At 41.2% G+C, this 27,774-nt stretch overlaps 2 protein-coding genes across 5 annotated transcripts in view; both read left to right on the top strand.

Annotated features, from left to right (window-relative positions):
• pih1d1 (PIH1 domain containing 1) overlaps positions 1–4,213 on the top strand; it is a 43,179-nt gene extending 38,966 nt beyond the window's left edge. For all 4 annotated transcript variants that reach the window (XM_039825047.1, XM_039825044.1, XM_039825045.1 and 1 more), the window contains 3 exons: positions 113–191; positions 1,271–1,414; positions 4,091–4,213. In XM_039825047.1, the coding sequence (XP_039680981.1) occupies positions 113–191; positions 1,271–1,414; positions 4,091–4,126 (259 nt within the window). In that variant the 3' untranslated portion in view covers positions 4,127–4,213. The remainder of the gene's footprint in view (positions 1–112; positions 192–1,270; positions 1,415–4,090) is intronic.
• A 9,711-nt stretch (positions 4,214–13,924) lies between these two features.
• On the top strand, positions 13,925–26,978 carry tnnt1 (troponin T type 1 (skeletal, slow)). The gene is made up of 14 exons (XM_039825988.1): positions 13,925–15,090; positions 15,435–15,442; positions 15,563–15,656; positions 17,647–17,657; positions 18,532–18,564; positions 19,584–19,602; positions 19,736–19,796; positions 20,457–20,573; positions 21,911–21,988; positions 23,129–23,242; positions 23,335–23,444; positions 24,879–24,969; positions 26,085–26,125; positions 26,761–26,978. Exons 1-14 carry the CDS (start codon positions 15,023–15,025, stop codon positions 26,804–26,806), a joined length of 891 nt encoding a protein of 296 aa, XP_039681922.1. The 5' UTR covers positions 13,925–15,022; the 3' UTR covers positions 26,807–26,978.
• Positions 26,979–27,774: the final 796 nt, after the last annotated feature.

The raw sequence follows: 27,774 nt of genomic DNA, 5'->3' as shown, positions 1-27,774 counted from the left end.
TGTGAGACAGGTTCATAGCTTTTACCACTGTTGTTTTTCTTTGTGTTTCCAATTCTGCTTTGTCTTTCTCCGTGTCTGTTTTTAATCTTTTCCACTTTCTCACCATCTCCAGACCAGAGTTCACCTTGCTTGTAGAGCCCCCTGCTGGTGATCCAGAGTACCTCATTGCAGAAATAAACCTACCCGGAGTGGTGAGACATACAACACACACACATACAGTATCAGTCAAAGGTTGGGACTTTTCTTTCTTATTCTTGGCAAGTGTGTCCAGACCTTACCCAGACTTTTACTGTACATAAACTCTTGCCCCCCCCCCCGCCCATTTCTTTCTTTCTATCTTCTGATCCATTTAAACCATTCCGTTAGGAAAGTTTGACTTGGAAGCAGTGTATTAACGGAAAAAGGCCTAAAACCAATAACACATAGGACAAAAAGGAACGCAACCAAATCGCCACTGTTCAGTAATTTGAAGTTTCATAGCGCAACTATTTGGGAGATATTTTGTGATTCTGCACAAAGTTGCTGAAGAGATAAATAGATAAATAGGCAAAATTCCACCGTATGAAGCAGAAACCCCGAAAATGTGCTGCCTCCACTACAGCCACACAGAGCGGGTTGAAAATCACAGCCGTCAATCATGACGGTACACCCCCTTTTTTATAGCATTATAAAACTACTAAAAACCAAACTTATCAGAAAATGATGCATAATGTATACTGTTGGAATGCTATTCCTTATTTCATTGGCTATTTGGATTTTTTGGGGTAATGCATAATGTACAGAACAAAACCCAAGCATATAAACACTGACTTGGACGCCGATTACCATGATAACGTTCGAAGCATTTGGGTGAGCCCTACAGGTGACACGGCACCAGTATTTTTTCTTCCATCATTCTGTAGAGCCCCTACTGAGTTTCCCTCTTACTGGTATTCTTGTCACGGTAGAATATCAATTTCAATTTCAGAGCCATGAAAAGGACAGTAAATCCTTCCTCTGTAATCCAGAATAAGTATAAAGCATTAAACATGCATTTATAATTTTGTAGAATCCTATTTTCTTTAAATAAACAATCGGTTCAGATGAAGTCTTCTCATTGCCAATCCACGCCGTATTAATCCATGTAAAAAAACAAAGTAAGTCGAGCTCCTTCAGCATATGTTGTCATGTCAAGTTCTACATCACCACATCTTCTGCAGTACATGATTGATAGATGCAGAGACAGTGAGTGTAGCAGAGTCTCAGCTGGGTCAACTTGTCTCCTGTGCAGCCGTCGTCTCGCTCTCTGGTTCTGGACGTCGGAGAGGACCGCCTGGTGGTGACGGCTCGGCCCTCACTCTTCCATCTGGACATCTTCCATCCCTTCATCATCCACCAGGAGAACAGTGTGGCCCAGTACAACAACAGCACTCAGGTACAACACACACACAAGCATATAGTAATGTATGTACTGCACACTAACAGGTCCAAACTGGTGGGTAGGTAGGTAGGTGGGTTGGTGGATAGATAGTTAAGTAGGTAGGTTGGTATGTACTTCATTGAGGTAGGTAGGTACTTCATTGAGGTAGGTAGGTGTACTTCATTGAGGTAGGTAGGTAGGTTGGTGTGTACTTCATTGAGGTAGGTAGGTACTTCATTGAGGTAGGTAGGTTGGTATGTACTTCATTGAGGTAGGTAGGTACTTCATTGAGGTAGGTAGGTAGGTACTTCATTGAGGTAGGTTGGTATTCAATTCAATTTCAATTAAATTTTATTTATAGTATCAAATCATAACAAAAGTTATCTCGAGACACTTTACAGATAGAGTAGGTCTAGAGCACACTCTATAATTTCCAAAACCCCAACAATTACAGTAATTCCATCAAGAGCAAGCATTAGCAGTGGTTATCGCGACAGTGGCAAGGAAAAACTCCCTTTTAGGAAGAAACCTCGGCAGACCCAGACTCTTGGTAGGCGGTGTCTGACGGGGCCGGTTGGGGGTGTGATGAACAGTGCCAATAATAGTCACATTAAAGGTCACAGTGACTTCGAAGGTTATCGTGGAAGTTCATGTCATAGCAGGGCACATCGTGTCATACTGAGTAGTGCAGTCCCTTATTCCGGATCCAGACTACTCTGTGCATAGGAACATCACAGCAGGGCGTATGGGGATGGGCGCGCACGCTTGCGCGCATGGGTGGATGCGGCGGATGCAGCAGGACGCAGCAGGATGCGGCCGGGAATTGCAGAGCATAGCTCTGCGAAGAAGAAACATAAGGACTCCGGGGAGTAAACTCCCCAGAGCTAGATTAGTAACAAGCAATTCTGGGACAGGATGCATACAAAAGTAACAAGTAGAGATGAGAGAGCAGCTCAGTGTGTCATATGAAGGAAACAGCCTCCCCTGCAGTCTAGAATTATAATAGCATAACTAAGAGAGGCAGGTTTAAAGAGAGGTGCCTGGTCGGGCTAGAACTCTCCCCAACCGGATCGGGCTGTACTGACTTGCCTCCCTCTACTCTTGCTATATTATTAATTATACAGTATATAAAACTGATGACTACGAGGAGAAGCAGGTGGGCGCGGGGTTAGGTGGACGCGCGCAACTCCTCACCCCAACCATAAGCTTTGTCAAAGAGGAGGGTTTTCAGTTTACTCTTAAATGTGGTGATCGATGTCTCGCCCCTCAAACCCAGACTGGAAGCTGGTTCCACAGCCTGATAGCTCCATATATACTTCATTGAGGTAGGTAGGTACTTCATTGAGGTAGTAAGTAGGACCTTCATTGAGGTAGGTGGTTTTTTTGATGTAGACTTCATTGAGGTAGGTAGTCCCATTGAGGTAGGTTGGTAGTCACTTCATTGAGGTGAGGAGGTACTCATTGAGGTCAGTGTAGGTATCCCATTGAGGTAGGTGTTTACTTCATTGAGGTTGAGGTATCTCATTGAGGTAGATGTCTTATTGAGGTATTGGTAGTATAAATTGATTAGGGAGGTACTTCATTGAGGTAGGTATACTTCATTGAGGTAGTCAGTGAGGCACTCCATTGAGGTAGATACAGTACTTCATTGAGGCTAGTAGACTTCATTGAGGTAGTAGGTTGTTACTTCATTGAGGATGGATATGTTACTTCATTGAGGAAGTAGGGGGACTTCATTGAGGTAGGTAAGGTATTGCTCATTGAGGTAGGTGGGGGTTTTTTTGGGGGAATTCATTGAGGTACGTGGATATACTTCATTGAGGTAGTGTAGTGAGAGTTATGGAGGTACACATGTGGTAGGTACTTCATTGATCCTCTAACAAGATCCCAGTAGCTTAAACACATCACACACAACATACATTATAAACGGGATGATAAAATAACAAAATAATATGGACAATAAAAGAAAAGATAGATAATAAAAATCCACATGAATAGACCCGGATAACCCGATATGAGAATAACACATTTGTACAAGGAAACATTTGAACATGAAGAAACGGAAACACATTTGAATTGAAAGGAATGCAAAAGACACAAAATAAAGAGGACCAAGGAAGGTGGACATATGAAAACATCAACAAAGTATAATTAACAATGGTACAATTGGACAGAGCCTTACAGTAACGCAAGGAAACACTGTGGTGTTTAGGGAAAGCTATTGAATTAACCTGTAACAGGTGAGCCAGTGAGAATTTTAGGGGTATGAAGAAAATAAGAAGGTTGGAATAGAGGCTGGCACCGCAAGGAAAGGGGTAGGTGGGATGCACACTAAAACCACATTATTTTTATTGGATATTGGATTGAAAAGAAGGAAATGGTTCTAAAAAAATTTAATTTGAACTTTACATGTGTGTGTATTTATTAATATTTACAAAAACAAAATTAAATTAAAAAATTTTTTTTTTAGTGATCCATTATCTGTTAAAGAAAAGATAGAAAATAAATATTTGTGTGCGCTGTAAAGTGGTTAGAAAAAATGAAATCGGAATCGGCTTAAATCGGTATCGGCTGGCCTAACTCAAAGAAAATCGGAATCGGCCTAGAAAGTTGTAATCGGTGCATCTCTAAAAACTACACATTATTTCTCTTAACATACTGTACGCTTTGTCCTTGTCTTCTTTTCCCCAGATACTTACAGTCACTATGCCCGTGGTGTCTTCATGAAACTGCGTAAATAACGTCCAGTTATTTATTTTTTTGTTCCAAAATGTCGCTGTCATAATTAAAGTGTGTTTTTTTTTTATAAAATCACATTTCTGTTGTGTTATTTGATTCAAGACTTCTATCCCCATTAAAACGTCTCTTCTCACACTTCTGGACCTAATGTCCCAAGATGTCCCAGCCCTGTCTTGGTTGTTGTGGTTTTAAAACTGTCATTGGGTGCGTTGTCAGGTAGCATCAGGGACCCGTTTCAGGAAGGACGTTTAACAAACTCTGAGTCTAACCCTGAGCTCTGAGCTGATTTACCCTGAGATGGGAAACTCTTGAGTTTTTGGTTCCAGAACAGCTGATTTGAGTTGGTTCAATCAACTCAAGAGAAGGGCGCCCGGATGGCTCGGTTGGTGGAGCGGGCGCCCATATATAGAGGTCTACTCCTCGACGCAGCGGGCCCAGGTTTGACTCCGACCCTGCGGCCCTTTGCTGCATGTCATTCCCCTTCTCTCTCCCCTTTCATTTCTTCAGCTGTCCTGTCTATAAAGGCCTAAAAATGCCCCCAAAAAAAAAACTACTAGCGTGGGACAAAATTGCTGCTAGAGTAAATGCGTATATATTCCAATATAGTGTATATCATTTAATCTTAAGTATAGCCTAATATTACTGGTGAAATGGTATTGAACCTATAATCTATTTCATTTAGGTGCAACACTGCGGACGAAAAAGTCCTAGGCCTACTAATCCCATTCTGAGGCTGCAGCACCATCATTAACGGAATTATAATTCATAATCTTTTATTTCAAAGGGTTTACATCATTCACCTGCAATACTGTGGAACTTCTTTTTAATGGCTCTTACTGGTTTGTGTTCGGGGAACACTACAAAAAACGTTTAAAAAAAACGTTTCAGAGCTAGTCACACTCTTCTGACGGCTCTGCATACAGTGGCTTTACTAATATGCCAATGTTGTAAAGAAAACTGCTGTTTGCTAAAAAACATAATGCAACACAAAGAATCTGCTGGGATGTAAGAGCATGTCCACAATGGGTGACGTTAGTGATATGAGGACGGATAAGGTTACAGTATGTATAGGCTATCTACATAACTGATAGACTGGGAAGAAAAACGATACCGCTCAAACAGGTAGGCTAGTATCTGGAGATGAAAATGCATCGATAGTTGGGGCCTCAATATCATCTATCGACGTATGTTTAACACCCTGCGAAGTAATACAGCTTCTTCATTAATGTGATCATCGACAAAAGGAAATGCCATGTTTTGAGAAAAGAAAAACATTTTATAGTCTGTCTAACATGGTTAATAATCCAACCCAACTGCGCTTAAATGTGCCTGATACAGACTGAATAAATGAATGAGGAAATGAAAGAGTGCTGTGTCAGAGGGAGCAGACTGAGAGAAACTCAAGGTTTATTGAAGAAAACCTGCTCCCGACCAGGTTAGGTTTACAGGCTCAGTTACCATAGTAACTGAGTCTGAGGTTAAGTTACCTCATCTCAGCATTAACAAACTCAGAGTTTTCACTAAACCTGCTTTCTGAAACGGAGCCCAGGGGTCTCTCTACGTACGGCAGTTTGAAATCTGCAGACAACATAGTAGTAAAACTTTTTACAAGTCTGCTTACAGATTACAGGCACTGGTGCATAAACGACCGGTATCTACCGGAACAAATAGCAACGCGGATTTGGGTGCCACTTAAATGCCTGTGCTGTTCTCTAATGCTCCGAAACAGACGTTAGAGGCAACAGATACGTTACGTAAAACAGTCTGAAGCTTAAGACACAAACCCGCTGCACTATATGGCCACTGCTTGCCGTTGTTGGAAAAACAACAGGCGGGACAATGGTGCATGTACTTGAAACTGAAAAGCCTTATGGTGCATTTAAAGTTATAGTAAAATACCCTTTTCCATCTAGTGATTTTTTTAAATTTTTTTCTCATTTAACAGCAATTAACTGGTGAAAAAAGTTATTACATTTTAAATAAATCATTTAAATTTGACCATATGGCCTTAGCAATGAACAAGATGCCTTCAATATCACCGAATGTTGTTTTTTGCTCCATTTCTTTTGTTTTATCTTTTTTTTTTTAAGTATCTGTCCAGGAACTGTTCAGGCACCAGCACGTTTTTAAAAGTATCGTTTTAGCACCAGCATCAGAAATAATCCAAACGTTAACGGGCAGAGATGACACTTAAATGCAGTCAAATCTTACTTTGATGTGTTATTGAGAAGAAAAAGTAGTATAAGGTTCTGATTAGGTTTTCCACCAATAACAATCCCTTGCCAAGCGTACATTCCCGCAGTGACAGTTGGAGGTTTCCCCTCATCTGCTGTGGGCCAGTTGGCCTCTTAGCAGCTCTGCTGAAGCCCTGCTGAATCTCAGGCACGACTGTGGCTGTCGAGGGAGGGGGACATGCTTCTCTTTCATGTCCCACACCCAGATTGTCTACAAGCTTTAGCTTTCAGCAGCAGGAATCAGCAGAAGTACAGTACCCTACAGCGTCCATGTTTTCACCGGCCCACATCAAAATATATCACATTTACCTGAATCCCCCAGAGTTTTGCAAATCAGTCAAAGGAGCCAGTTATGACCTTTTATGAATATGAATGACAAGACATTATTGTGGTGGAAAAACAATCTAATTGAATGGCTCTTTACCTTCATAGAAGAAGAAGAGATGCTTTTATTAATCCCCCAAGGGGAAATTACATTGTCCAATCTTTTGCTAAATATTACACACAGGCCTGAAATACACACACAGGACCTTATACATGCACTAATGGAGAAATGCCAGATGTAGGGGGCTGCCCATTAAAGGCGCCTTAAGCAGTTGGGGTTTTGTTGCCTTGCTCAATGGCACATTGGCAGTGCCCGGCACCCCTCCAGCCACCAGTCCACACTTTGTACTTGGTCCGTACCTTGAACCAGCGACCCTCCGGCTCCCAAGTCAAGTCCCTACAGACTGAGCTACTGCCATCCCCTAATAGGTAAGTAGTACAAAGTCATACTTAATCAAAAAAGTTACGTGTGGAAGTTAATTCTTGAATTTGATGACAGTAGTTTCAACCACCTCTGGTGGCCTTCCTCAGGTTCACTTCACTGAGGAATCCGTTTCCACCAGTTTGGAGCAGAACCATTTATAATCAAGGATGTGTCTTCTATGGAGGCGGTTGCACAATGCACAACTAAGGTAAACATTGTTCCTTTCTCCATCCTCTCTTTCCAACCTGTAGACTATGACACGCCCACTGATGTCATGGTACGCACTTTGAGGTCAAGGAAAACCTGCTATTTTGTTTTTGTTCCAGCTAGGAACCAACTATTTGGGATCTGAACCAATTTATTTTTTGGTTCAAATTCATGCATGTTAGTGGAAAAGGAGTATCAGTGGAGTCAAGAAAACAGGAAACTGAGCCTCTCTCTGAATCCTTAATGAAATAAATACTCTTTAAAGTAGAAAATGACAGTTGTCAGTGTCCACCATTTCCACTTCCCGGCGATCGCTACTGTGGAAAACAAAAGCGATATCGTTTTCCTGTTTCAGTTGCGCAATGGTTGACGCACTTCCTTTGTGCCGCAAATCAAGCCTTCATTTTACCAGGATGTTGTACCTGGTGGCAGACAGGATTGCATAGTGAAAGCAAGGCTTATAGGGAACCAATCTAAACTCCGATGGTGCCATCAATTTATCGCCATCAAATTATTATTAATTGCATTGTCAACGTTTACTTCATGATTACTGTATCTTTTAAATGTAGCCACTTACACTTACCACTGGCTTCAATACATATCTTTGGCCGTAGATATAAATAGAGGAACATTTTAATTCTGCTGTGTGACCTCTTTAACACTTAGAAAGTGTTTAGAGCCCATTGCCCATTTAGAAATGTGTCAAGCACAGTGACGTCAACAACAAGAGGTCAGACCACATCAAGACAATCACTTTGTGAAGCAGTGTCACCACTTATTGCCTGTGTTCTTTCTATGTGGAGCTCCTTCTGTGAACTGGAAACCTTCCCTTTCGTGGAAAAAGCGAATGAGTGAAGTCACTCTTCTATTACTGGATCAGGTCTGGTCATCCCTCTGCCTGTCGCTCCCCTCCCTTACTCCTCTTCTCTCTCTCTCTCTCTCTCTCTTCCTACTGTTGCTGAGCATCCACATCTGTTGGGCTCGCTCGTTAAGAAGTGGGTGGGACCAGAAGTAAAAATGTCATAACTTTTTTTTCCCATAGACACCGTTGACAATGTTCGGTTTTCAGATTGATAATAACTGACATTGCCAAAAGAGATGGTCGTGAAACGTTCCTGGATAAAACAAATGAAGTCACACTTGTTAATAACTGAGCTTTAGAGGTGCTAGTAGCCAGGTTGTGTTACCTTTGGGGAGAGCCAGGCCAGCTCTGTTTTCTAATACTAGGTCAGAAATAGAATAAGCGCATTTCCAAAATGTGAAGCTATTTTATTTATTTTTTTATGCGGTTGCTGTGGATGCTATCTTCTTTGTAATTACAACTGCTGAGGCGTATGGTTACTGCAGAATGTAGTAGCATTTGATATTATTTGATCTGTCCCTCCTTCCTCTTTTCTGAATCTGTCACAGTGAAAACCATAATCAGGTTTTGACATCTCGAGTGTTCGTCGGTTACAAACCAACCGTTAACACCAAATTACCTCTCACAGGTCCAAACCAGACTCCATTTACAATTCCGATCATTTCAAAACCTTCTGCAGCTGCAGTTAACATGCTATCTTCAATTCAACATCACTAATATACTCAACTATAATAATAACCATTGTTTTTTTTTCTGAAGAATAGTGTGAGAGGACTTCCTGTTCAGGACTCACAGATTAAACACCAACTGTTCACACTGATCCCCGCTTTGTTTTCTCCAACTCTAACGTCTCTACAGTAAAGTAAACTCTCTAAAGTCTGTGTTGTTATTGAAGCGGGAGATCAGGTTTTTCTCTGGCTCAGAACATTAAGTGGGGGTCTTTTTAAGTGTGCAGTCTATTTAGCCCACATGCACCTTCTGCTTCCTCGCTCTACTTCCGGTTTCCTCCTCTGGTCGTCCATCCCTACCTCAGCTCTGTCTGACTCTTGTTTTCATTTCCTACTCACCACAGCTTGTTCAGTGGCACTTTTAATGAATGAAAGTACAATAACCATTGTCTCTTAAAAAACTGCTTCTCCTCTGTCGCCTCTCGCTCTGCCAGTTCTCCTCTGCCAGCTTTCTCTCCTTCCATCCGTCACACCCTCCCTCTTTATTTTGTCATCCCCCTCTCCACCTGCCCTGTGGCACCCCTCCATTTGCCTAGTGAGGTCATCCCTCTGTTCTCCCTAATCCTACGAGGTGCTCGTCTTTCTGCCTCCGCTTAATCCGCCTGTGGCCCCCAGCCCTGACCACAGACACACACACACACAACACACATACACATTTGCGCACACAGACTCACGGTTATTCTTGTAAGGTATACTCGGACATCCAGTAATTCTCACAGCATGCATACACACCCACACACACACACACACACACACACACACACACACACACATAAACACACACAAAAAATAATTTCACGTATATACTCACACATCCATAAACTTCACATATACACACACACACACACACACACACACACACACACACACAAAAAAAAACACAAACCAAAAAACCTATTCAAATTAAAAAAAAAAAAAAAAATTTTTCACACACACACACACACACACACACACAAAAACACACACACACACACAAAAAACCCCCCACAAAACCCCCCTTTATATCCATTCTGTCTGTCTCTGTCCCTCTGTCTGTCTCTTGTGTCTAGTGATACCACACCTTCATACAGGTACGTCTGTCTGTCTCTGTCTGTCTGTCTGCCCTTTAATATGTGTCCTCTCTATTGTCTTGTTCTCATAAGACAGTAGAATGAGATTAATGTATAATTTTTCAAGCAGCTGTTGTTTTCCATTCATTTTATTCATCATGGTGGACACTTTGTTGCATCTTTTCAGTTTTGTCAGTACTTTGAAAACTCTTCCTTGCTCCAGCATGAGACACACTAGCCAATCAGCAAAAAACAAAATTTATGGTACTTTCAGGATTTCCAACGTTCCCTGCGTGTGCTGAGCTTGATTTTGCGATTGCATAATTTGTGAATCTTGGGTGTCTGAGCATCCCTGAATGCACCACAGTGGAAGAATCTCTATTGACAATAGACTATCAATTATCTATCTCAAGGTCCTCTAATGGTCCATTTTTGTGACTTTAAACCATAAATTCCATTCTTGAAAACAGTACAAAGGCAAAAAAAAAAGAGGAAGAAGCTGTATTTAATATGCGTCTGTCTCTGTTTTGAGAAAAGTAGACCATAGTTAATGGGTCTTTTCACCCAAATTACTAAAAACCCCAAACATACTTTCTGATTTACTCCTGCAGTTATCTAGCAAGGGCAAGGATTTCTGCTTAATGTTATCAAGTTTTTAGATATCTGCCGACAGGATGGATAGATACAATGTAAAAACATCTGTGATTGCAAGTGTTGATAGACACGTGGCTGCCTTGTGTAGATTGTCCCATTTTACTTGCATTCATCATCTACACTTCTGTGTGTCTGTGTTAGCATAGCAGGCGCTCAGACTGACGTGCAAACAATACAGCAGCTTTATTATGTACATTGGGTTATTTATATGTCCTGTGGTCCAGTAGCTGGGTTAGGGTATCATTCTGTAGACCAGACACAGGATGAGGTCTAACAAAGCCCCAACAAGGTTCCAACTTGGCCACTTGTGCCAAACTATGTCCATATTTTTTGTTTTAAAAGCCCTCATAAAAGCTTTCAACAGATGAAATCATCAACACCACAGCACCGTTATAGCTTGCATTTCTTTCTTTAGTGCTTGTCATAAAATGTCTGACAGCTACTTTACGGCTTGAATGAGTACCGTAGTCTGTGTCTGTGTTACTGACTAATACACTTCGGGGACATTTCAGACTAAATATCAATTAACATGGTGATAGCTTGACAAAACAGATTTTAGGTGAGTGGTTAAGAGTAGGGAAAGTGTCCAGGAAATGGATGTAAGTCTATGTAATGTCCTTAAAACTGTATAGCCTAGCACCCTTCACATTGTTCCTTTGCCTTTATAGTCACTGCCAAATACACAAATGCTAACAGTATGAGCTCAGGCTAGCTGACTTTAGCACTCAGAGGAAAGCAGAGGGTAAACAGGTGTCTGCATACAGTAACGCATATCTTTTGTGTGTGTGTGTGTGTGTGTGTGTGTGTGTGTGTGTGTGTGTGTGTGTGTGTGTGTGTGTGTGTGTGTGTGTGTGTGTGTGTGTGTGTGTGTGTGTGTGTGTGTGTGTGTGTGTGTGTGTGGATATTACAGTGGCTAGTTCAGGTCAGTATCAAGTTCCCTGGTTGGAACAATGCTGAGTCATTTCTAAATTTTGATGTCAAGCAACATAGTGGCTATTCTCCCAAATTGTTTTTTGACGTGAATATAAGACATTACAAACAACAACACTTTTCACTCTTTTAACACTTCTCTCTCACTCCGCTCTATAATTTATTAATAGCCAAAGATACACTAATGAGGTATTGTTGTACACCCATTCACCTTTACCACACACACATACACACGCACACACATATTGCCCTTGACTAAAATTAACCCTGCTAAGGCCTGAGCCTGTTGGACTCCTCTCCCAAATCCCCTGCGCCCTCCCCTCTCCATTAAGCTCCAAATGGACGGTTTCTGACTGTACCGACACAGGTGCTGAAATGTGCACCTCTCATTCATCCAGCCATCCGTCACTCCCCTCCGTCACTCTCTCCATCCATCATGTACTTATTCATAGGTCTTACCTTCACACACCTTTTGAGTAAGTCCTTCCCTCTGCTTTTAATATTATACTCACAGAGCATGTATGCGAGGCTATAGCCTGGCTCTGTAAAGAGGAAACAAAACCCTCTTGCTTTATCACACTTCCAGCAGTTATGGAGGAACATCGTCATTTATTTGGAGGTGTGTTTCTACCTGCCAAATTTAAGTCCAATATTCACTGTCTTTTTGCTCTGTTTTTGGTTTCAGCCAACTCCTGGGGGAATAATCTGGCGCTTTAGCTGCTAAATGCTCTACTGTATTCATCAGTTAGTTGCTAACTGCTTGCAACAGTAGGTTTATCAGAGCTTTTTTTGTTTGTGATGAAAACAGCTTTGCAGCTAGTGCCAAAAATAACGCTATGACAGCGGTGAGAGTGAACCAAAACCGTAAAGTCAGCTAAACAATGAGCTGAAACTCACTATAAAGCTCTGTTAAGCCGAGCGAGCTGCAGGTTCAGGTGATAATTCTCTGCCGGTTCATCACCGTGACCCCTCTCACATCCATTTAATACATACGTTATTATAAAAATATTGATTATAGCTGCTTAAATCAACAGAAAAGCAAGTAATGTATGGTTTTATGTTATGAGACTATCAGACTATTTCTTGCCGGTGCAACTCTCTGGAGCACTATTTCTTGAAGATGCTTGATAAGAAAGGAAAGAAGGATGTGAAACAAGGAAACTATTTTAAAATTGAAGTTAAAAACTGGGAAGATTAGAACTGCTTTATAAACCTCTATATGAACAGAAACAGAGAGAGGATCAATAACAGCGCACGGAAAATTGGAGAGTTACTGAGTTGCAGTTGAAAGGACTGCTGGTGCGCAGCTATGCCAAGCTACTGGCTCTGGCATGGCAAAGGGCATGACAACAGACAAGTGAGACAGAAGCCAGAGCATTCAAAGACAGTTAGCGCCCCGATAAATTCAAGCGCACAGTCACAGGGTCACTCTAAATTCTTCCTTATGACAGAAAGATAGACCGAGCGGAGGAGAAGGTGGGAGGGCATGGCGGTGTGTAGAGGGGGTAATGGAATGAAATTGGGCTTTCTGATCAAGTTTATTTTCTTTTAAAATCTGACTTGAACAGAAACAGACTCTTACAAGCATGCAACTGTTTTGTTTCTGTTTGAGCTTTGGAATAATTCCACGTCTAAACACAGTGTAGTGTTTGGCCACATAATAGAGTTAATGGGACCTTTGAGCTGTGTCAAAGCACTCCAGTCAAACTGATGGCAGATTCCCTTGAGTTTAGTCGTTCAGTCGCTCAGTGAACATGTCAAACTGTGAACCCAGTTAAGATGAAGGTCATCTTTCACAAACCTTGATGTGCAGTGTTTTAAACTAAATCAAATTTGTCAGAAACACCAGGACATAGGGAGCAAGAGTGAGGTCAAAAAAAGGGAAGGGGGGGTGGGTGTGGGGAGGGGCAGAAACTACTAGAAAGAGAGAGAAACTCTATCTCCTCTGGTCTTTCTGCGTTTAACCCTTGTCACATTCTCACCTGTTGACGCTTCATCAATCTCCCTGCTTCCCCTGCCAGGAAGGTGTCAGTGCACAGTGTGTATGTCTGTCTTCACGTGGTTTTAATGCCAGGACAATGGCAGCTTAGTGGGACAATTTATAGCCTAAAAACCGTGACAGTGTGCATTGAATCTCTCAGTGCTTGTCTGTCTGTCTTTTTTTCTCTCTCCAAAATGATCAATCACACTCACGTACTAATGCACAGCCAAGTTTGCATTTACGTCACATGGGTTGCTTGGTATTTTAAAAAACATTTGTTTTTAAATGTTCTTAATCTAGTAGCCAGTATCTTTTTTTTTTTAATAATGTTACCAAACACACCTATTAAGTTGTAGCTTTAGACATAAAGTCCAGCTGAGGCTGATGAGAATGGCATTAGTTTTGCATGCTTTTCTCATGAACCATTCATACATATATATACGAAAAGTAAAGCACTGTAATCCGTATGCATTCCGTGTATTCTTTTGCTCTGTGCATCGAAGTGACTGTTGCTGCTGTATAAAAACGCTGTGGACTGCGTAGGGAGGAGGTCGGGGTGGATGGCTCAGTCTTAAGACACAGCGCTTTCAAGCCTGGGAGCGGAGGTCACTTCTCGGGGGAAACAACAGACTTTCACCCAGGGAACGCGTGTTTGTTCCTTGGGATTGTTTAAATCCAAAACCACGGTCTTTTTCCTAAACTTAACCAATCGTTTTTGTGCCTTATTTGTCGCCGGCGCATGTTGTCACTTTTTGTGGGCTAAACTCAACTGCCACGGCCCCTGAAAGGACCGTCATCTCACGGTGCCCTAACCCTAACCCCTAACCCTAAATTAAAATGTATTTAAAAGTTATAGGAATAGGGCAGGTGTGGAGGTGACCTTTTGTTCAAAGTTTTATACTCCCGCTGACCGCGTTGTCCAGTGGTTCTTTTAACCCGCTTTTAATATCTGTGTCCCTTTTATATGGGTTTTTAGATAGCCAAACCTGTTTTTTAAGGAGGTTTTAAAGTGTGCTCCCCTTGTGCCCATGCCCCTCGTAGCGCCTATCCCGGGGCGCTGTGTTTTAACCCCAACCTAACCTCTAACCCCTAACCCAGTAACCGGCTCCCGGTAACCTTTTGTCGGCTAAACTCAACTACCTACTGCCGCCGATACGACAGACAGCTCACGGAGCTCTGGAGCCGGCATCATTTGACCAGCCGGGGGTCGCCTAATTTGTAGGATATCACATAAATTGCTGTGCAGAAATGTTCCTACGATATTGTGCAAAACCCTTCATAAAAATGCAACGTTGTTCATAAACTAAAGTATGGGACAACTTCAAAACTTCAAATTTTGACCGAATGCTGGCGCCAGATGAAGGTGAGGAAATCCCTAAAAGCTGTTACACTTCATCCTGAAGGGAACAAAAATGTCTGTACCAAACTTCTGTTCTCCTCTCCTGACTGTTGTTTTTGTACTTCAGATGATTCTATTGTACTTATTCATTCATGATCTCCCTGATTTGCCATTTGTTTCTCTTTATTGCAGCCATGTCAGATGTAGAAGAGGAGTACGAGTGAGTAGCGCAGCATCCCTCCGTTGTTTATTTCAGCGAAAATGCATTTTACTCCCATCTTTATAAATATCATTCAAGTAGTTGTACATTTTTATTCCCAACTTGTATACATGTTTGTACATTCTTTCCTTTGTATTTTTACCTTTATTTATGAATGATTTGTTCTTGTAATCTATCCTATTAATTATTTCTTGTATATTCTGTATGTGTGCTGTGTGTCTGATGTTTTGCTGCTGTAGCAGTGAAATTTCCCAATGTGGGATCAATAAAGTCTCTGTAATCTAATCCCTGTAATGTTAACTGATAAATGTGTTTCTCTGTTCCTTTTCTTCCCATCCCTCCAGGGAGCAGGGTAAGTTGCGTCTACATTTGTCACACACTTTGTGTCTTTCACAAACGCAATGATCAACATCAATACAACTTTTTTTGAGACATGAAACTATATTAATTTTTCTGGGTCTCCTTCTCCCAGAGGCTGAAGAGGAGCCCGAGCCTGAGGAAGAGGAGGAGACTGAGCAGGCAGAGGAGGATAGAGGAGGTAAGGAAGACTCCCAGAATGCAAAGCAGTCGTACAGGACAGTTGCCTGTTGTATAGCAAAAGTCTGGAGATAAAAACTGGTTTGGTCAAATGTGTTGAAAAGACGATTCAAAAAATGTGAACAGTAAGACAGGTTAAAAGGGTTGCGATTGTGATAGCATTTCTTACAAGAGATATATGTCTTTCCTTGTTCTAAAAAAGCTCTCAAACACCCAAGCAATTGTTCCCTCTTTTTTTCATAACGCTGGGTTTTCACTGGCAGCTGAAATAACGGAACAGTGGCGCGAGCGGTATGAGCGTTGACATCGAAAGTGTTCACCGCTCTCCCTGATCTCCCAAAGTTACTCTGACATTATGTGTAATTGTCAGCGTTAGTTCCACGCTTCCCATTCATTTCCATGGGAGCAGCCGCGCAATGCATTCTGGTAGTGTCGCGGGGGACTTTGGAGAAGCGGGGCGTCGAGTCGCCCGCTCCTCATTTGCATAAAGTTGAATCCAGGCAACTTCATGCAAATGAGGAGTGGGCGGCTCGGCGCCTCTCAAAATGTTAGGATTAGGGAAATGGCGGACCCAAAAATGCAGAGACAACAGGGCAGTGGTGAGTTTGAGGATTTAATAAATAAAAAGGGATACAACAAAAAGAGTCCTGAAGAAAGCAGGCAAAAATAGTACCAAAAACCGTTGAGGAATAGGGTGACCAGATGAGAATGGGTCAAATTCGGGACGAGATGCGGGGGCAGGGCAATGTTGGGAAGCAGGGCGATCCCATCTGTGAAAACAACGCGTATAAGGACATGTACCATGGGTCAACTTTTGCAGAGCGGTAACCAATGAGAGGGCAGACTCGCAAAAACAACTCTAATATTTTCTCCCGTTTAAACACATATTATTAAAAATTCCTTGCAAATTAAAACAATATGATGTTCCTATACATGTATATAGCTTACTTTATGATATGTCTCTGTATGACTACAGGGATGTTAAAGAGGGTTGCCCAGGCAGTTGGTTTTCCTGTTGAGCTTTTATACAGTTCGTAGTAGTAGTAGCATTGTAGTAACATTAGCATTGTAGCAATGACAACTAGCTGGTTGCTTACAATACATGATGTTATTTAAACTAAACTAAGCAAAGTGTGTGACTGGAGTAGAAAACTTACCATATGGTTTGTGATAAGCCAGATAGAACGGCAGCACGGTGGCTCAGTAGTTAGCAGTTCTACCTCACAGCAAGAAGGTTCTGGGTTCGAACACAGGCCTTTCTGTGTGGAGTTTGCATGTTCTCCCCGTGCTTGTGTGGGTTTCCTCCGGGTGCTCCGGTTTCTTCCCACCATGAAGACATGCATGCAACTAGGACTACAGTTGAAAATTAGCCGACTGGCTAACACTGGTGCATCTACAGATGTAATAATGTGCATTGTCCTAATCAAAAATAAATAAATCTTAAACTGATAGAAACGTATCAACACCATTAACAAATTCTTAGCAAAAGTATAATGTGTACACCGTCTGCATCATTTTGTGGTGACATAACGCTTGGAATTGCGTGACCGAGACAGTTGAAAAAAGCTGCCTGTGGAAATCCAGCTTAACTGTGTGAGTTATGGGTGATGCTGTAATAAATCTGACCTATCAATTTCCCCTTTATCCTGCTTTCCCATTGGCTGGTTGGGCCACTGTGCTGGTACGGGCTATCAGAGCGCGCAGTAACCAAGGTAGGGTGACAACCCCCCCTCCACCAAAAAACAAAACCCCCTTTTCACCCCAATGCAGGGAAAAGTTGTATCTAGAAGAAGATGCATTGTATTTTAATACCATACAACTATAAATGGTGAAATAAGTCATCATGACTCATACAGTCCCACGTGCAAGGATAAAAACAGAGGCTCAGTCCTTACCGCAGCGGCCGCGGGTTCGATTCAGATTCAGAGTCCCTCTGTCTCCCCTTTCCTTGCTTCAGCTGTTGTGTCAAATAAAGGCCTAAAAAAAACTTTGCAACAGATAGAGTTAGCGACTATTTAGAGAATATAGTGGTATATATTTTTCTCAAGAATGGTGGAGACCAAAACAAAGCTAAAAGGAGAGTGAACACTGAACTTACATTCATGACATGACCAGAGACCTGTATGTGCATGTGCTCAATTATCCATATGTGCATTATGTAATAATGAATGTTCACAGAATGTTCCACAAAACTACATTTCCCTACAGCCACAGTGGGTGGTACATATTAGTGCCAGTGAAGGCTGTGGCTCTCAATGCTTGATGGGAAATGATAGTTTTAAAGAAATAGTTTAACATCGTGGGAAATATTTACTTTCTTGCTGAGAGTAAGATGAGAAGATCGATACCACTCTCAGACATTAGGGTTGTATCAATCTTTTAATCTACTTTTGGGCAAGAAAGTGAATCAGCATATTTTCCAAAATATCTAACCCTTTTCTTCAAGCTTGCTGCCTATGTACTACCATATAATAACTTGGGACTTCTTTCAATCATTCCACACTTCCTCCTCCCTCCTTATCTCCTCATGTTCCCCCCCTTATCTTTGACTTGTCACTTTATTTTTTAATTTTTGCCTCTCGATCACCTGGTGTGTGAATTTCCTCCTCCATTCCTTTGGTTCTTTACATCTTCATTTCTGAATTCTGTATGTATTTCATTCCCCTCTCAACTTATTTTGCTACCTTCTGTCTTCTAACTTTTTTCATTTTCACCTGTATACCTTTTTCCTTTGTTTTTTCCTTACTTCCTTTCCTCATCCCATCCTCTCTTTCACTCTCTTCTACCTTTTCTATTCCCTTGCTTTCCTCATGTGTACTTTTCACTCATTATCAATGACTCCTTTGGTGCTCCATGTGTTGTTTTTGTTACCCTCCTTCCATCTTTCATTCTGTCTTCATTTAGTTGCTCCATCAGATCAAGATGCCCAGGAGGAAGGTGAGAAATGGTGGACGTGTTGAAGGGGTTGAAGTCCTGATTTTCTTTTTTAAGCTCAGCACCATGTTGGTCGCTTTTTATTTACCTCAGGTTAATTATCCAACAGATTGAAATTATCTACAGCCAATGGACATGGCCTTCACTTTATCAGGGTTTCCGCAGGGTCTTAAAAAGTCTAAAATTTCAAAATCAAAATTTTAGGCCTTAAAAAGTCTTAAATTTGCTGAAATATTGTGTTCTAGGTCTTAAATCATTTTAAACAGGTCTTAATTTTCCTACGTCCATGCAATGCTACCGCTAATGCTAATTTTTTTAAATCATTTTTTAGCTTTCGTGTTATTGGCGCGAGTCTCTTTTGGATTGTACCACAGACATAAAAGGGATTTTATTCTTTTGGCTATATGGGAAAGTGCAAGTTTAGCGATACTTGGCTTGAAAAAACTGAATTTAGGGCTTACTTGATGTTGTATCAAAGTTCTTAAATTTCATTTATTATGGTCTTAAAAAGGTCTTAAAAAGTCTTAAATTTGACTTGGTGAAATCTGCAGAAACTCTTTATGGAGTAATTTGGTCTCCTAAATAAATAAAAAGCTGTACCTATTTACCTTTATTCATTCCTTTATTTGGATGTGCAACAATCACAACGTGCAAATTTACATGCATTTAAAAGACATAAAGTGAAAGGAAAACCTATTATAATCACCCTTAATTTATAAGAAAATATTTAAGAATGTCCTAATAGATGTGATCAAAAAACGTCATGTGTTACCCTGATCTGGATAGAAAAAGTGTGTATAAAAATGATGTCCTTGCTCTTTTGTTTTGTTAGAACTAATAAAAACTGCTAAACTGCCTTTTCTTTTCTCAGTCCCATGCTTGCTGTGTTTTCAGTCACATTAACAACTTTATTAACAACTTTCAGATTTTTCTCTTTCTCCTTCCGCATATTTGGGGGAACATTTTTTAATCACTCATATAATCAATATTTTTTTGCTTGTCTTTCTCTCTTTCATCAACAGAGGAGCGCCCCAAACCCAAGTATGTTCATATTATTTTATTATGTTTGCATGGTTATGTTTTCAAATATGTCACATTCCCTTAATCCCTTTTTGATCTTTTAAAAAAAGAAAACTGTCAAAACTGTCATTTTGTGCTTCCTTTTTTTCATCAGACCTTTGGTGCCTCAACTTGCTCCTCCAAAGATTCCTGAGGGGGACAGGGTGGATTTTGATGTGAGTCATGAAAAGGGGATCAAACCAGATCACTTTTATTTTCTTAGTTTTTGACTTTGCATCTGCATCATAAATGAAATGGGAACCATGGCTGTTAACCATTGGGCTGCATTAGCTCAGTTTGTGGGGACTTGGCTTAGGAACTGAAGGAGTTGCTGGTTCAAGTCCCCCGTACCGACCAGCGGCGAAGCCAGACATTGTAAACAATTGGGGCTCAGCCCAGACCTGGGGGGGGGCATCTATTTTTCAAGATATGTGATAATAGAATGCCTAAAAATCTGTAAATCATAGTTGCCAAGGGAAAGAATCATCCTGTAGAGCCTACATCCATTTTGTACCTAATTGTTCTCCAACTGTCTTCATCATTCTGAAACCATAACACAACAAATGTTGAGGAGGACTCCTTTTCACTCCTGCCACATAAAAAGAGGCAATCATTGTCTGATGTTACTATGTATCAGTTAGGCTGCATGACTTACTTTTGTTACACTATGACGGAGTAGAGGCGATATTTACACAGTAATACAACTTTTGCTCCATTGATTTTCCGGTCCATTCAGAGAGACTCTATACACAAAGACATATATATTTCATGTGAACCATATCTAGTGAGTTCTATAGAGATGCCCATATGGAGATAAAAACTCCCTTCTCCACCAGGACATCCACAGAAAGCGTATGGAGAAGGACTTACTGGAGCTACATACTCTGATCGACGTCCACTTTGATCAGAGGAAGAAAGATGAGGAGGAACTCATCAGCCTCAAGGAACGAATCGTAAGTTCACTTAGATGCACTAAGACACTTTCTGGCTAATGTTGAAACATGAGTGGGGCACTAGACACGCGATCCAGTGGAAACAGAGATTGTCCAGCAATAGGTAGTCTCGCATTGCCAGACCTTCCTCCACAGCGGTGCAGAGGAGGGTCTGGCTAGACCACACAGCATTCCGGGATGCTCGTGCTCTGGTTTATTGGCATTTCTTTAAACCGATCACACTCTTGGGCGGTGCTAAGCGCCGGAAGGAGCAGAGGTGCCTCTGCAAAATAGCCTCGGGAAGGAACTTGTTTTGGTGGAACGTGTACGTTCAAAAGTTGTTTTAGTCGTGCAACAGAAAACTCAGATTGGACAGATAGTCTAGCTAGCTGTCTGTATTTACCCTGCAGAGATCTGAGGAGCAGTTAACCATAGTCCTCATAGATCCACCAGAGTTGCAGAATGTAGAATTTGTAGAATGCCAACACAAAGGACTACGTCGTCGATATAGACTAAGCAATAGGAGAACATGGTTTTACTGCATGTATCTTCACAGCAGTGGTAGAAAGTTGCTATGTACATTTAATCAAGTATACTTAAGTACAAATTTGAGGTACTTGAGTGTTTCCATTTTCTACCTCTTTATATTTCTTTATAACATATTAGAGAGAAATATTGAATGTAAGTTTATCAGACAGCTGTAGTTACTACTTGCTGTGCTTTACAGATAACGTTATTAGATATTAAAACCATGATAAGTTTATAAATACAATGCATTGTTTGCATTAGTAGTTCCACCAAAGACACATGTCCACTCTAGACTTCTTAGACGGTTCCATTGAAGTAAGTGACTAGAGAAAAGTAAAAAAAATAAAATAAAAAAATAACCATTAATTATCTCACGACCCCTCAGATTTATTTACTAACCCAGCCCCTAGGTAGGGGATAATAATGTCATATATAATAGTATATCAGTCACAGGTGCCATTTTTACTGCAAAACATGTACTTATGCTGTACTTTTATACACTTTAATGTACATTTGACTGATAATACTTCTGTACTTTTAACTTGGGTAGGATATTAAATGCACGATTTTTACTTGTAATAGAGTATTTCTAAATGAATACTTATTCCGCTACTGCCGCACCATAGCAATGTGAAGGATCGATGTTGCTAAATAATTAATAACGTATTTGTCAGAAATCTTTGAATGAGTTGAAACAAAATACAGACATACAAAAGTCCCCTCTGTAATGAATGAATGATTAAATGTACTTTTTATCCCAATGTTGCTTCATGTTTAATAAAATGCACTAAACGGTTTATGTTTGTTTTGTTTGCTTTGCTTTCCATCAGGAGCGTCGTCGGTCCGAGAAAGCTGAGATCCTGAGGGTCAGAGCAGAGAAGGAGAAGGACAGACAGAACAGGATTGCGGTAACACACACACACACACACACACACACACACACACACACACACACACACACACACACACACACTCATACTCACACAAAAATGTACAAATATATCAGTCCACACATCCTTTACATAGGCTGTAAACAGCCTCAAATTTTTTCTTATATATGGAACCACAAAATAAAATGTAAAAAGCTGCTCAACACAGCTGTGTGAAACAATATAATTCAGGAGTGGAGCCAGACGTTGTAAACATTTGGGGCTCAGCACAGATCTGGGAGGGGGGGAGGGATTTTCCCCCAGCTATATACTTTTGAAAGATAATTGGTAATAGAATGCTTAGAAATCTGTACATCATTTGGGAAAATCATAATAGTTGGCAAGGAAAAGAATCATCCTGTAAAGCCTACATCCCAGAGATGGTTCTGGGGGGGTACAAAAAGGTGGCCAGTGCCCCCGTAATTTTAAGCCTTGACCCCCTCTGGCCCCCCTAACTGTGGCAAATATTTTGATAAATTTTTAACCCCACCTTTATCCCCAAAGCGGGGGTAATGTGCAGTGCAGAAATAGATCAAATGTAGGTTAACACGGAGTATGCTTGTGTTTATTGTTATATGTGTATTGTTAGTCTTATGTAGAACCAAAACTATTGAGGATTGGTGGTTAGTAACACTTGTGCTTAATATATTTGGTACCCCTAAAATCGCATGTGGCCCCAGCTTGGCCCCTCCTATGAAATGGTCTTGAACCGCCACTGCTACATCTGGAACTGTCTTCATCATTCTGAAACCAGAACACAACAAATGTTGAGGTGGACTCATTTTCACTCCTGCCACCTAAAGAGAGGCAAAAATTGTTAGGCTACATATATTTTTGTTACACTATGCCGGCCGGAGTACAGTTCGCAGAATGAATGTCAGTATTTCCCCAGTAATAGAACCTTTGCTCCATTGATTTGCCGCTCCAGTCAAAGAGACTGAGGGGAAATGACACAACATTGAAGCTATTTTAAAACCCTTAAAGATTTCGGGCTTTTGAGAAAACATTGGGGGTTGGAGTCCCAGAAGCCACCCCAATATTAAAAACAACTTTTTTATAGTGAGATTTAACACTTAGGGACATTTTTCAAGTTTTTGTCCATCCTTCTCCGTTTGTCAGGAGGAACGTCACAGAAAAGAGGAAGAGGAAGCCAAGAAGAAGGCTGATGATGACATCAAGAAGAAGAAAGTGCTGTCTGGCATTGGAGCCAACTTTGGAAGCTTCTTGGCCAAGGTCTGCTGTTATTCTCAGTAGAGATCATGATAACCCTGATGATGATGATGATGATACAGATGTTGACTGTGCACTGTGTCTTCCCATCCCAGGCGGAGACGAGGAGGGGCAAGCGTCTGACAGGCAGAGAGATCAAGAAGAAGACTCTGTCTGAGAGACGACAGTCGCTAGACATCGACAATTTGAGGGAGGATGCGCTCAAGTGAGCTTTGGATTGCTCTGCATGTTGCAGGCGTGTGAATGGGGCTGTAGTAAGAGCCATATTGAGTATCTAAGGACTTTGAATGGTGGTTTCTTTTTTTCCCTTTCAAAATCAAAAACACAAGCGCAAAGGTGTAAGGAATGGATTAAACAGTTTGTGTCTACGCTCCTAATGCCAGCTTCAAACGTTAGCATGTCTAGCTAACTCATACCCTTTTCCCACCAAAATTCACGTCTATATGCAGGTTTTTAAAACCTGCTAAAAATAGCCAAAAGACTTCTCTCCCATTGCCTGTCAGTTTTTTTTTTGTTTATTGTGTCGCGTTCAATTTCACGAACGCGCTGGAAAACAGTGTTAACTTTTCCTGCTACAGCTTCCTGATACAGTGCACAAAATTGCAAAACTCTGCTGTACGTTCACTTGATATCTTTGCTAATAATGCTCCTACACTCAGACCGGTCGCTCCGCATTCACCGTCACTCTCTCAAGGTACAGTACGTGTCCACAGGTAGCCTCACTTCCATGCTTCCCATTCTATGTCTGCAGAAGCAGCCAGGCAATGCATTGTGGTAGCATCTCGACGACTTTCGAGAGACAGGGCAGCGAGTTGCTCCTCATTTGCATTAAGTTATTATTCAGGCTACTCAATGCAAATCACGTGGTCTAGCGTGATTTGCCTCCTCTCAAAACTCCCGAAAACGTTTTAAACTGATCGTTGTCAATGTGTGAAAATGAAGACCGATTTAGCAGCTGCACAGATGATTTCTCGCGATAAAATTATTCTTAGAAACACATTTCGGTGAACTATTTTTGTAAAATAAGCGAAAGTTTCAAAAAACGGACGGAATTTGTGGCCGAGATCACAGAAGTTACAGGCAAAGTTGACCCGCGTCATAGCAACTCGCGTCATAGCATATTGAGTCATAGCGTCGCGCCAGAAAACGGCCAACCGGGTGTCCTGTTTCCGATCCGATCTTGAGCCGATAAATACCCGCTCGTACTGCAGAGTAATGTGTCCCGGGGAGTGAATGCCGATTCCCACTGCAGACAAAAGCCAGATGTTAATGGGTGTGGGTGGGGTTTCTGACCCGTGGGATAACTTACTACCCACTGTCCCGAATACCATTTTTGGTGTTTCAGTACTAAATAACCTTGGGGGGGGGGGGGGCAACACCAGGCTGCTCTACAATTCAACAGCACAGACCTCTGCACACATCAGACTGCTCGGTTACAACTCGCCACGCTGAGACTTTCTCTCAGCTGAGATGGACAGCACAGCACTGCAGGGTTTCAGTGTTTATACTGCATAAATTAGCCAGCGGCTAGCATAAAGAAACGCAGATGGACTAAAAACGAAACGAAATAAAAAAGGTCAGAATCATAGAAATAAAATAATAAAAAAAACTTTCTTAATTTGTTCTTTGTGTTTCCAAGGCAACGGGCCCAGGAGATGTGGACCTGGATCTACCAGCTGGAGTCTGACAAGTTTGACTTCATGGAGTACATGAAGCACCAGAAATATGAGGTACCGCTGGTACTTGCTAAGTCATATTTTATAGTGTTTCTGTAGCTGTCCTGTACCATGTCATATACTATCTATCTATCTATCTATCTATCTGTCTGTCTGTCTGTATATCTATCTATCTATCTATCTATCTATTTATCTATATATATATAGTATATATATATATATATATATATATATATTAGTGCTGTCAAGCGATTAAAATATTTAATCGCATTAATGTCATAGTTAACTTGCAATTAATCGCATTTTTATCTATTTTAAATGTCTTGATTTCTTTTTGTCCCATTATTTTTTCTCATTTTAATGCTCTTATCAACATGATACGATACTTTTAAAACGGTGCCTTAACCGAAAGATATATATATTTAAAAAAGGAGCACCTTGTTCAATTGTATTTGTCTGTTCTGTATGTTCAAAAATATAAAACAATAAAAGAGTTGATCTAAAAAAAAAAAAGGATCACAAAACGGTGAAAACAACCACTGGATGGGAAAGGGGTATTTTTCAATTACAGTGAATGCACCGCGAGGCGAGCAACATAACATCATGACAACGGCAGCTACAGTCCGGTGTTGGAGTCCTCTCCAGTGAAATACAGACACACTTTACACCGTTTAGCTGTAAACATTTTAACCGTGTTTAATCCATTGACATATATAAAATGGACCAACAGAGCCCGTTGCTCTGGACGGAGACCAGTGAAAGCTATTAGAAGCATTTTTCCGGTGATCACTTGATTTACTGTGCAGCCTCCAACTGACAGAGACAACGTAAATGTGATGTGAGCAACGTGTCTGAAAGTTGTAAGTCTTCTGGTAGCTGTGCCAAGAGAAATCTCAATCATTCCCAATCTTACAGAGACGGAGAGTGTAGGTATATGTAAGGAGATAACATGGGCACAGGCTAATTATTGATCATTAACATGCTAGTTAACATTAGTAATTAAACCTAAACAGCTAACGTAAGTCCAAACTGCCTGCGAGCTTCTCCTGTACTATACGGTAATTTCTCTACTGTGCGACAGTATAAAATAATCAGTAGTACTGATTCCTTTCATAATGGTTTTAATTATTTTCCTGTTACCTTAAATTCCTGTTGTTTGCCTCCTGCAGATCACCGTGCTGCTGAACCGAATCCAACATGCTCAGAAATTGTGAGTAGACACTTTTATACAACATATAAAATATGATAAACTGCAGATAAACTACAATCCCAACTGCGACACATTCTCACTCCCATCTCGTAAAATACGGACGCTTGGTCAGGTGCCTTTGTCGTTGTTATTGACGCTAAAAGTCTCCTTTAGCGTCACATAACGCGCTTTAACTAATCGCGCTTGGTCGGGACTATTGGCGTCACTTTTGACGCAGTTAGGTTAAGGAAAAGGTCATGGGTTGGCTTATGTTTCCGTGACTCGCGGTAATGAACGGGACGGTTGAGTTTAGGGAAAGGTCGTGGGTGGGCTTCCGCTTCCGTGACAAGTGGCAATAACGGGCCGGTTAAAGACACACGCGGGACACGAACCCCAGTCTTCTGGGTGAAAGTCCTGTGTTTGACCCATCCACCACCCCGACCAACCTCCCTACACAGAATTTCCCCCTTACATACTACTTGCTAAACAACATGTACATGCTGCTCTCCCCGGTACGTTCTACAAACACGCTGAAGGGCGCTTCAGACGCTGACAGCCACTGTCCAAACGTTCTGTATTTTACAAATCCGGAGTGAGAACGGACTGACAATCCCTGTTACATCCGATCCTACTTTCCTTCTCTTTTCCTCTCACAGTAAAAAGATCCATGGCAAAGGGAAGGTGGGCGGTCGCTGGAAGTAAAGTGGGGTGAACCCAAACGAGAAGTGGAGGCAGTATAGGAATGGAGAGATCGCACATTTCCCCTTCCATGGTCTTCTGGTGCCAGAGCCGCTCTCTAGGCCTTTTTCCTGCGTGTGAAAGATATTGAATGTTTCTTGATAAGATGTATTGATAATAAAACAACATGCACTCAGTTTGGATTTGTAGTTTTTTTTTTCTTCATCTAATGTGTGCGGATCGCAACGCCAGAATTGTTTGCTGATCTGTTTGTAGCTGCTGTACTCTGGTTTAGACATCAGGGGGGGGCGGGGGGTTCCACATAAAGTCCTCTTTAAACGAACCAAACTCAGTCCTTTTAACCCTCCTTTTGTACTTGGGTCAAATTTGAACCGTTTTCAAAGTTTCCATATCAGAATTTAGGGTTTCTTTCAACCAAATTGCACAAACATTACATTACCACCCCTTTAATTCCTGCCTCACATGTTAGGCTCATTGAGACTCAGACAAGGACTACAGAGGACACACCGTTAATCCAGTCACTGCATTGAGTCAGAACACACAGACACACACACAAACATGCACAGACCTCATTGAAATCAAATTTAGCAGCTGAGCACTGCGTTGCCTTTGGAATGTGAAGACCACAGTTTGTCCAGAAAAAGCCTGAACATTCATGATTGGATTACTGGAACAAATGGCAGCAATAATCTCAGGGTCAAGGATTAGTTACCCTCAGAAAATTACAGTTAACGCTTCAGTTGTTCTGATTATGGTATAAAAATTCTCCTGATTGTATTAGAGGATATAATCCCATTTAGAGGCATGATATATCATAATTAGTTTATGGTTCAAATAGAGTTTATTTTTCATCAAGACATCTTCAACTCCAAATTATGCATTTAAGTGATTCTACTGTGTGTGTGTGTGTGACTTTCTGCTTGTAAAATGCAATTGAAACGATATCATGCGAATGAAAGGATATCATGTTC

This window comes from Perca fluviatilis, chromosome 15, assembly GCF_010015445.1.
Source record: "Perca fluviatilis chromosome 15, GENO_Pfluv_1.0, whole genome shotgun sequence".
In the NCBI taxonomy this organism is placed as follows: domain Eukaryota; kingdom Metazoa; phylum Chordata; class Actinopteri; order Perciformes; family Percidae; genus Perca; species Perca fluviatilis.
The sequence above is the reverse complement of the archived record's forward strand: the minus strand, read 5'-3'. Positions and strand labels throughout refer to the sequence as shown.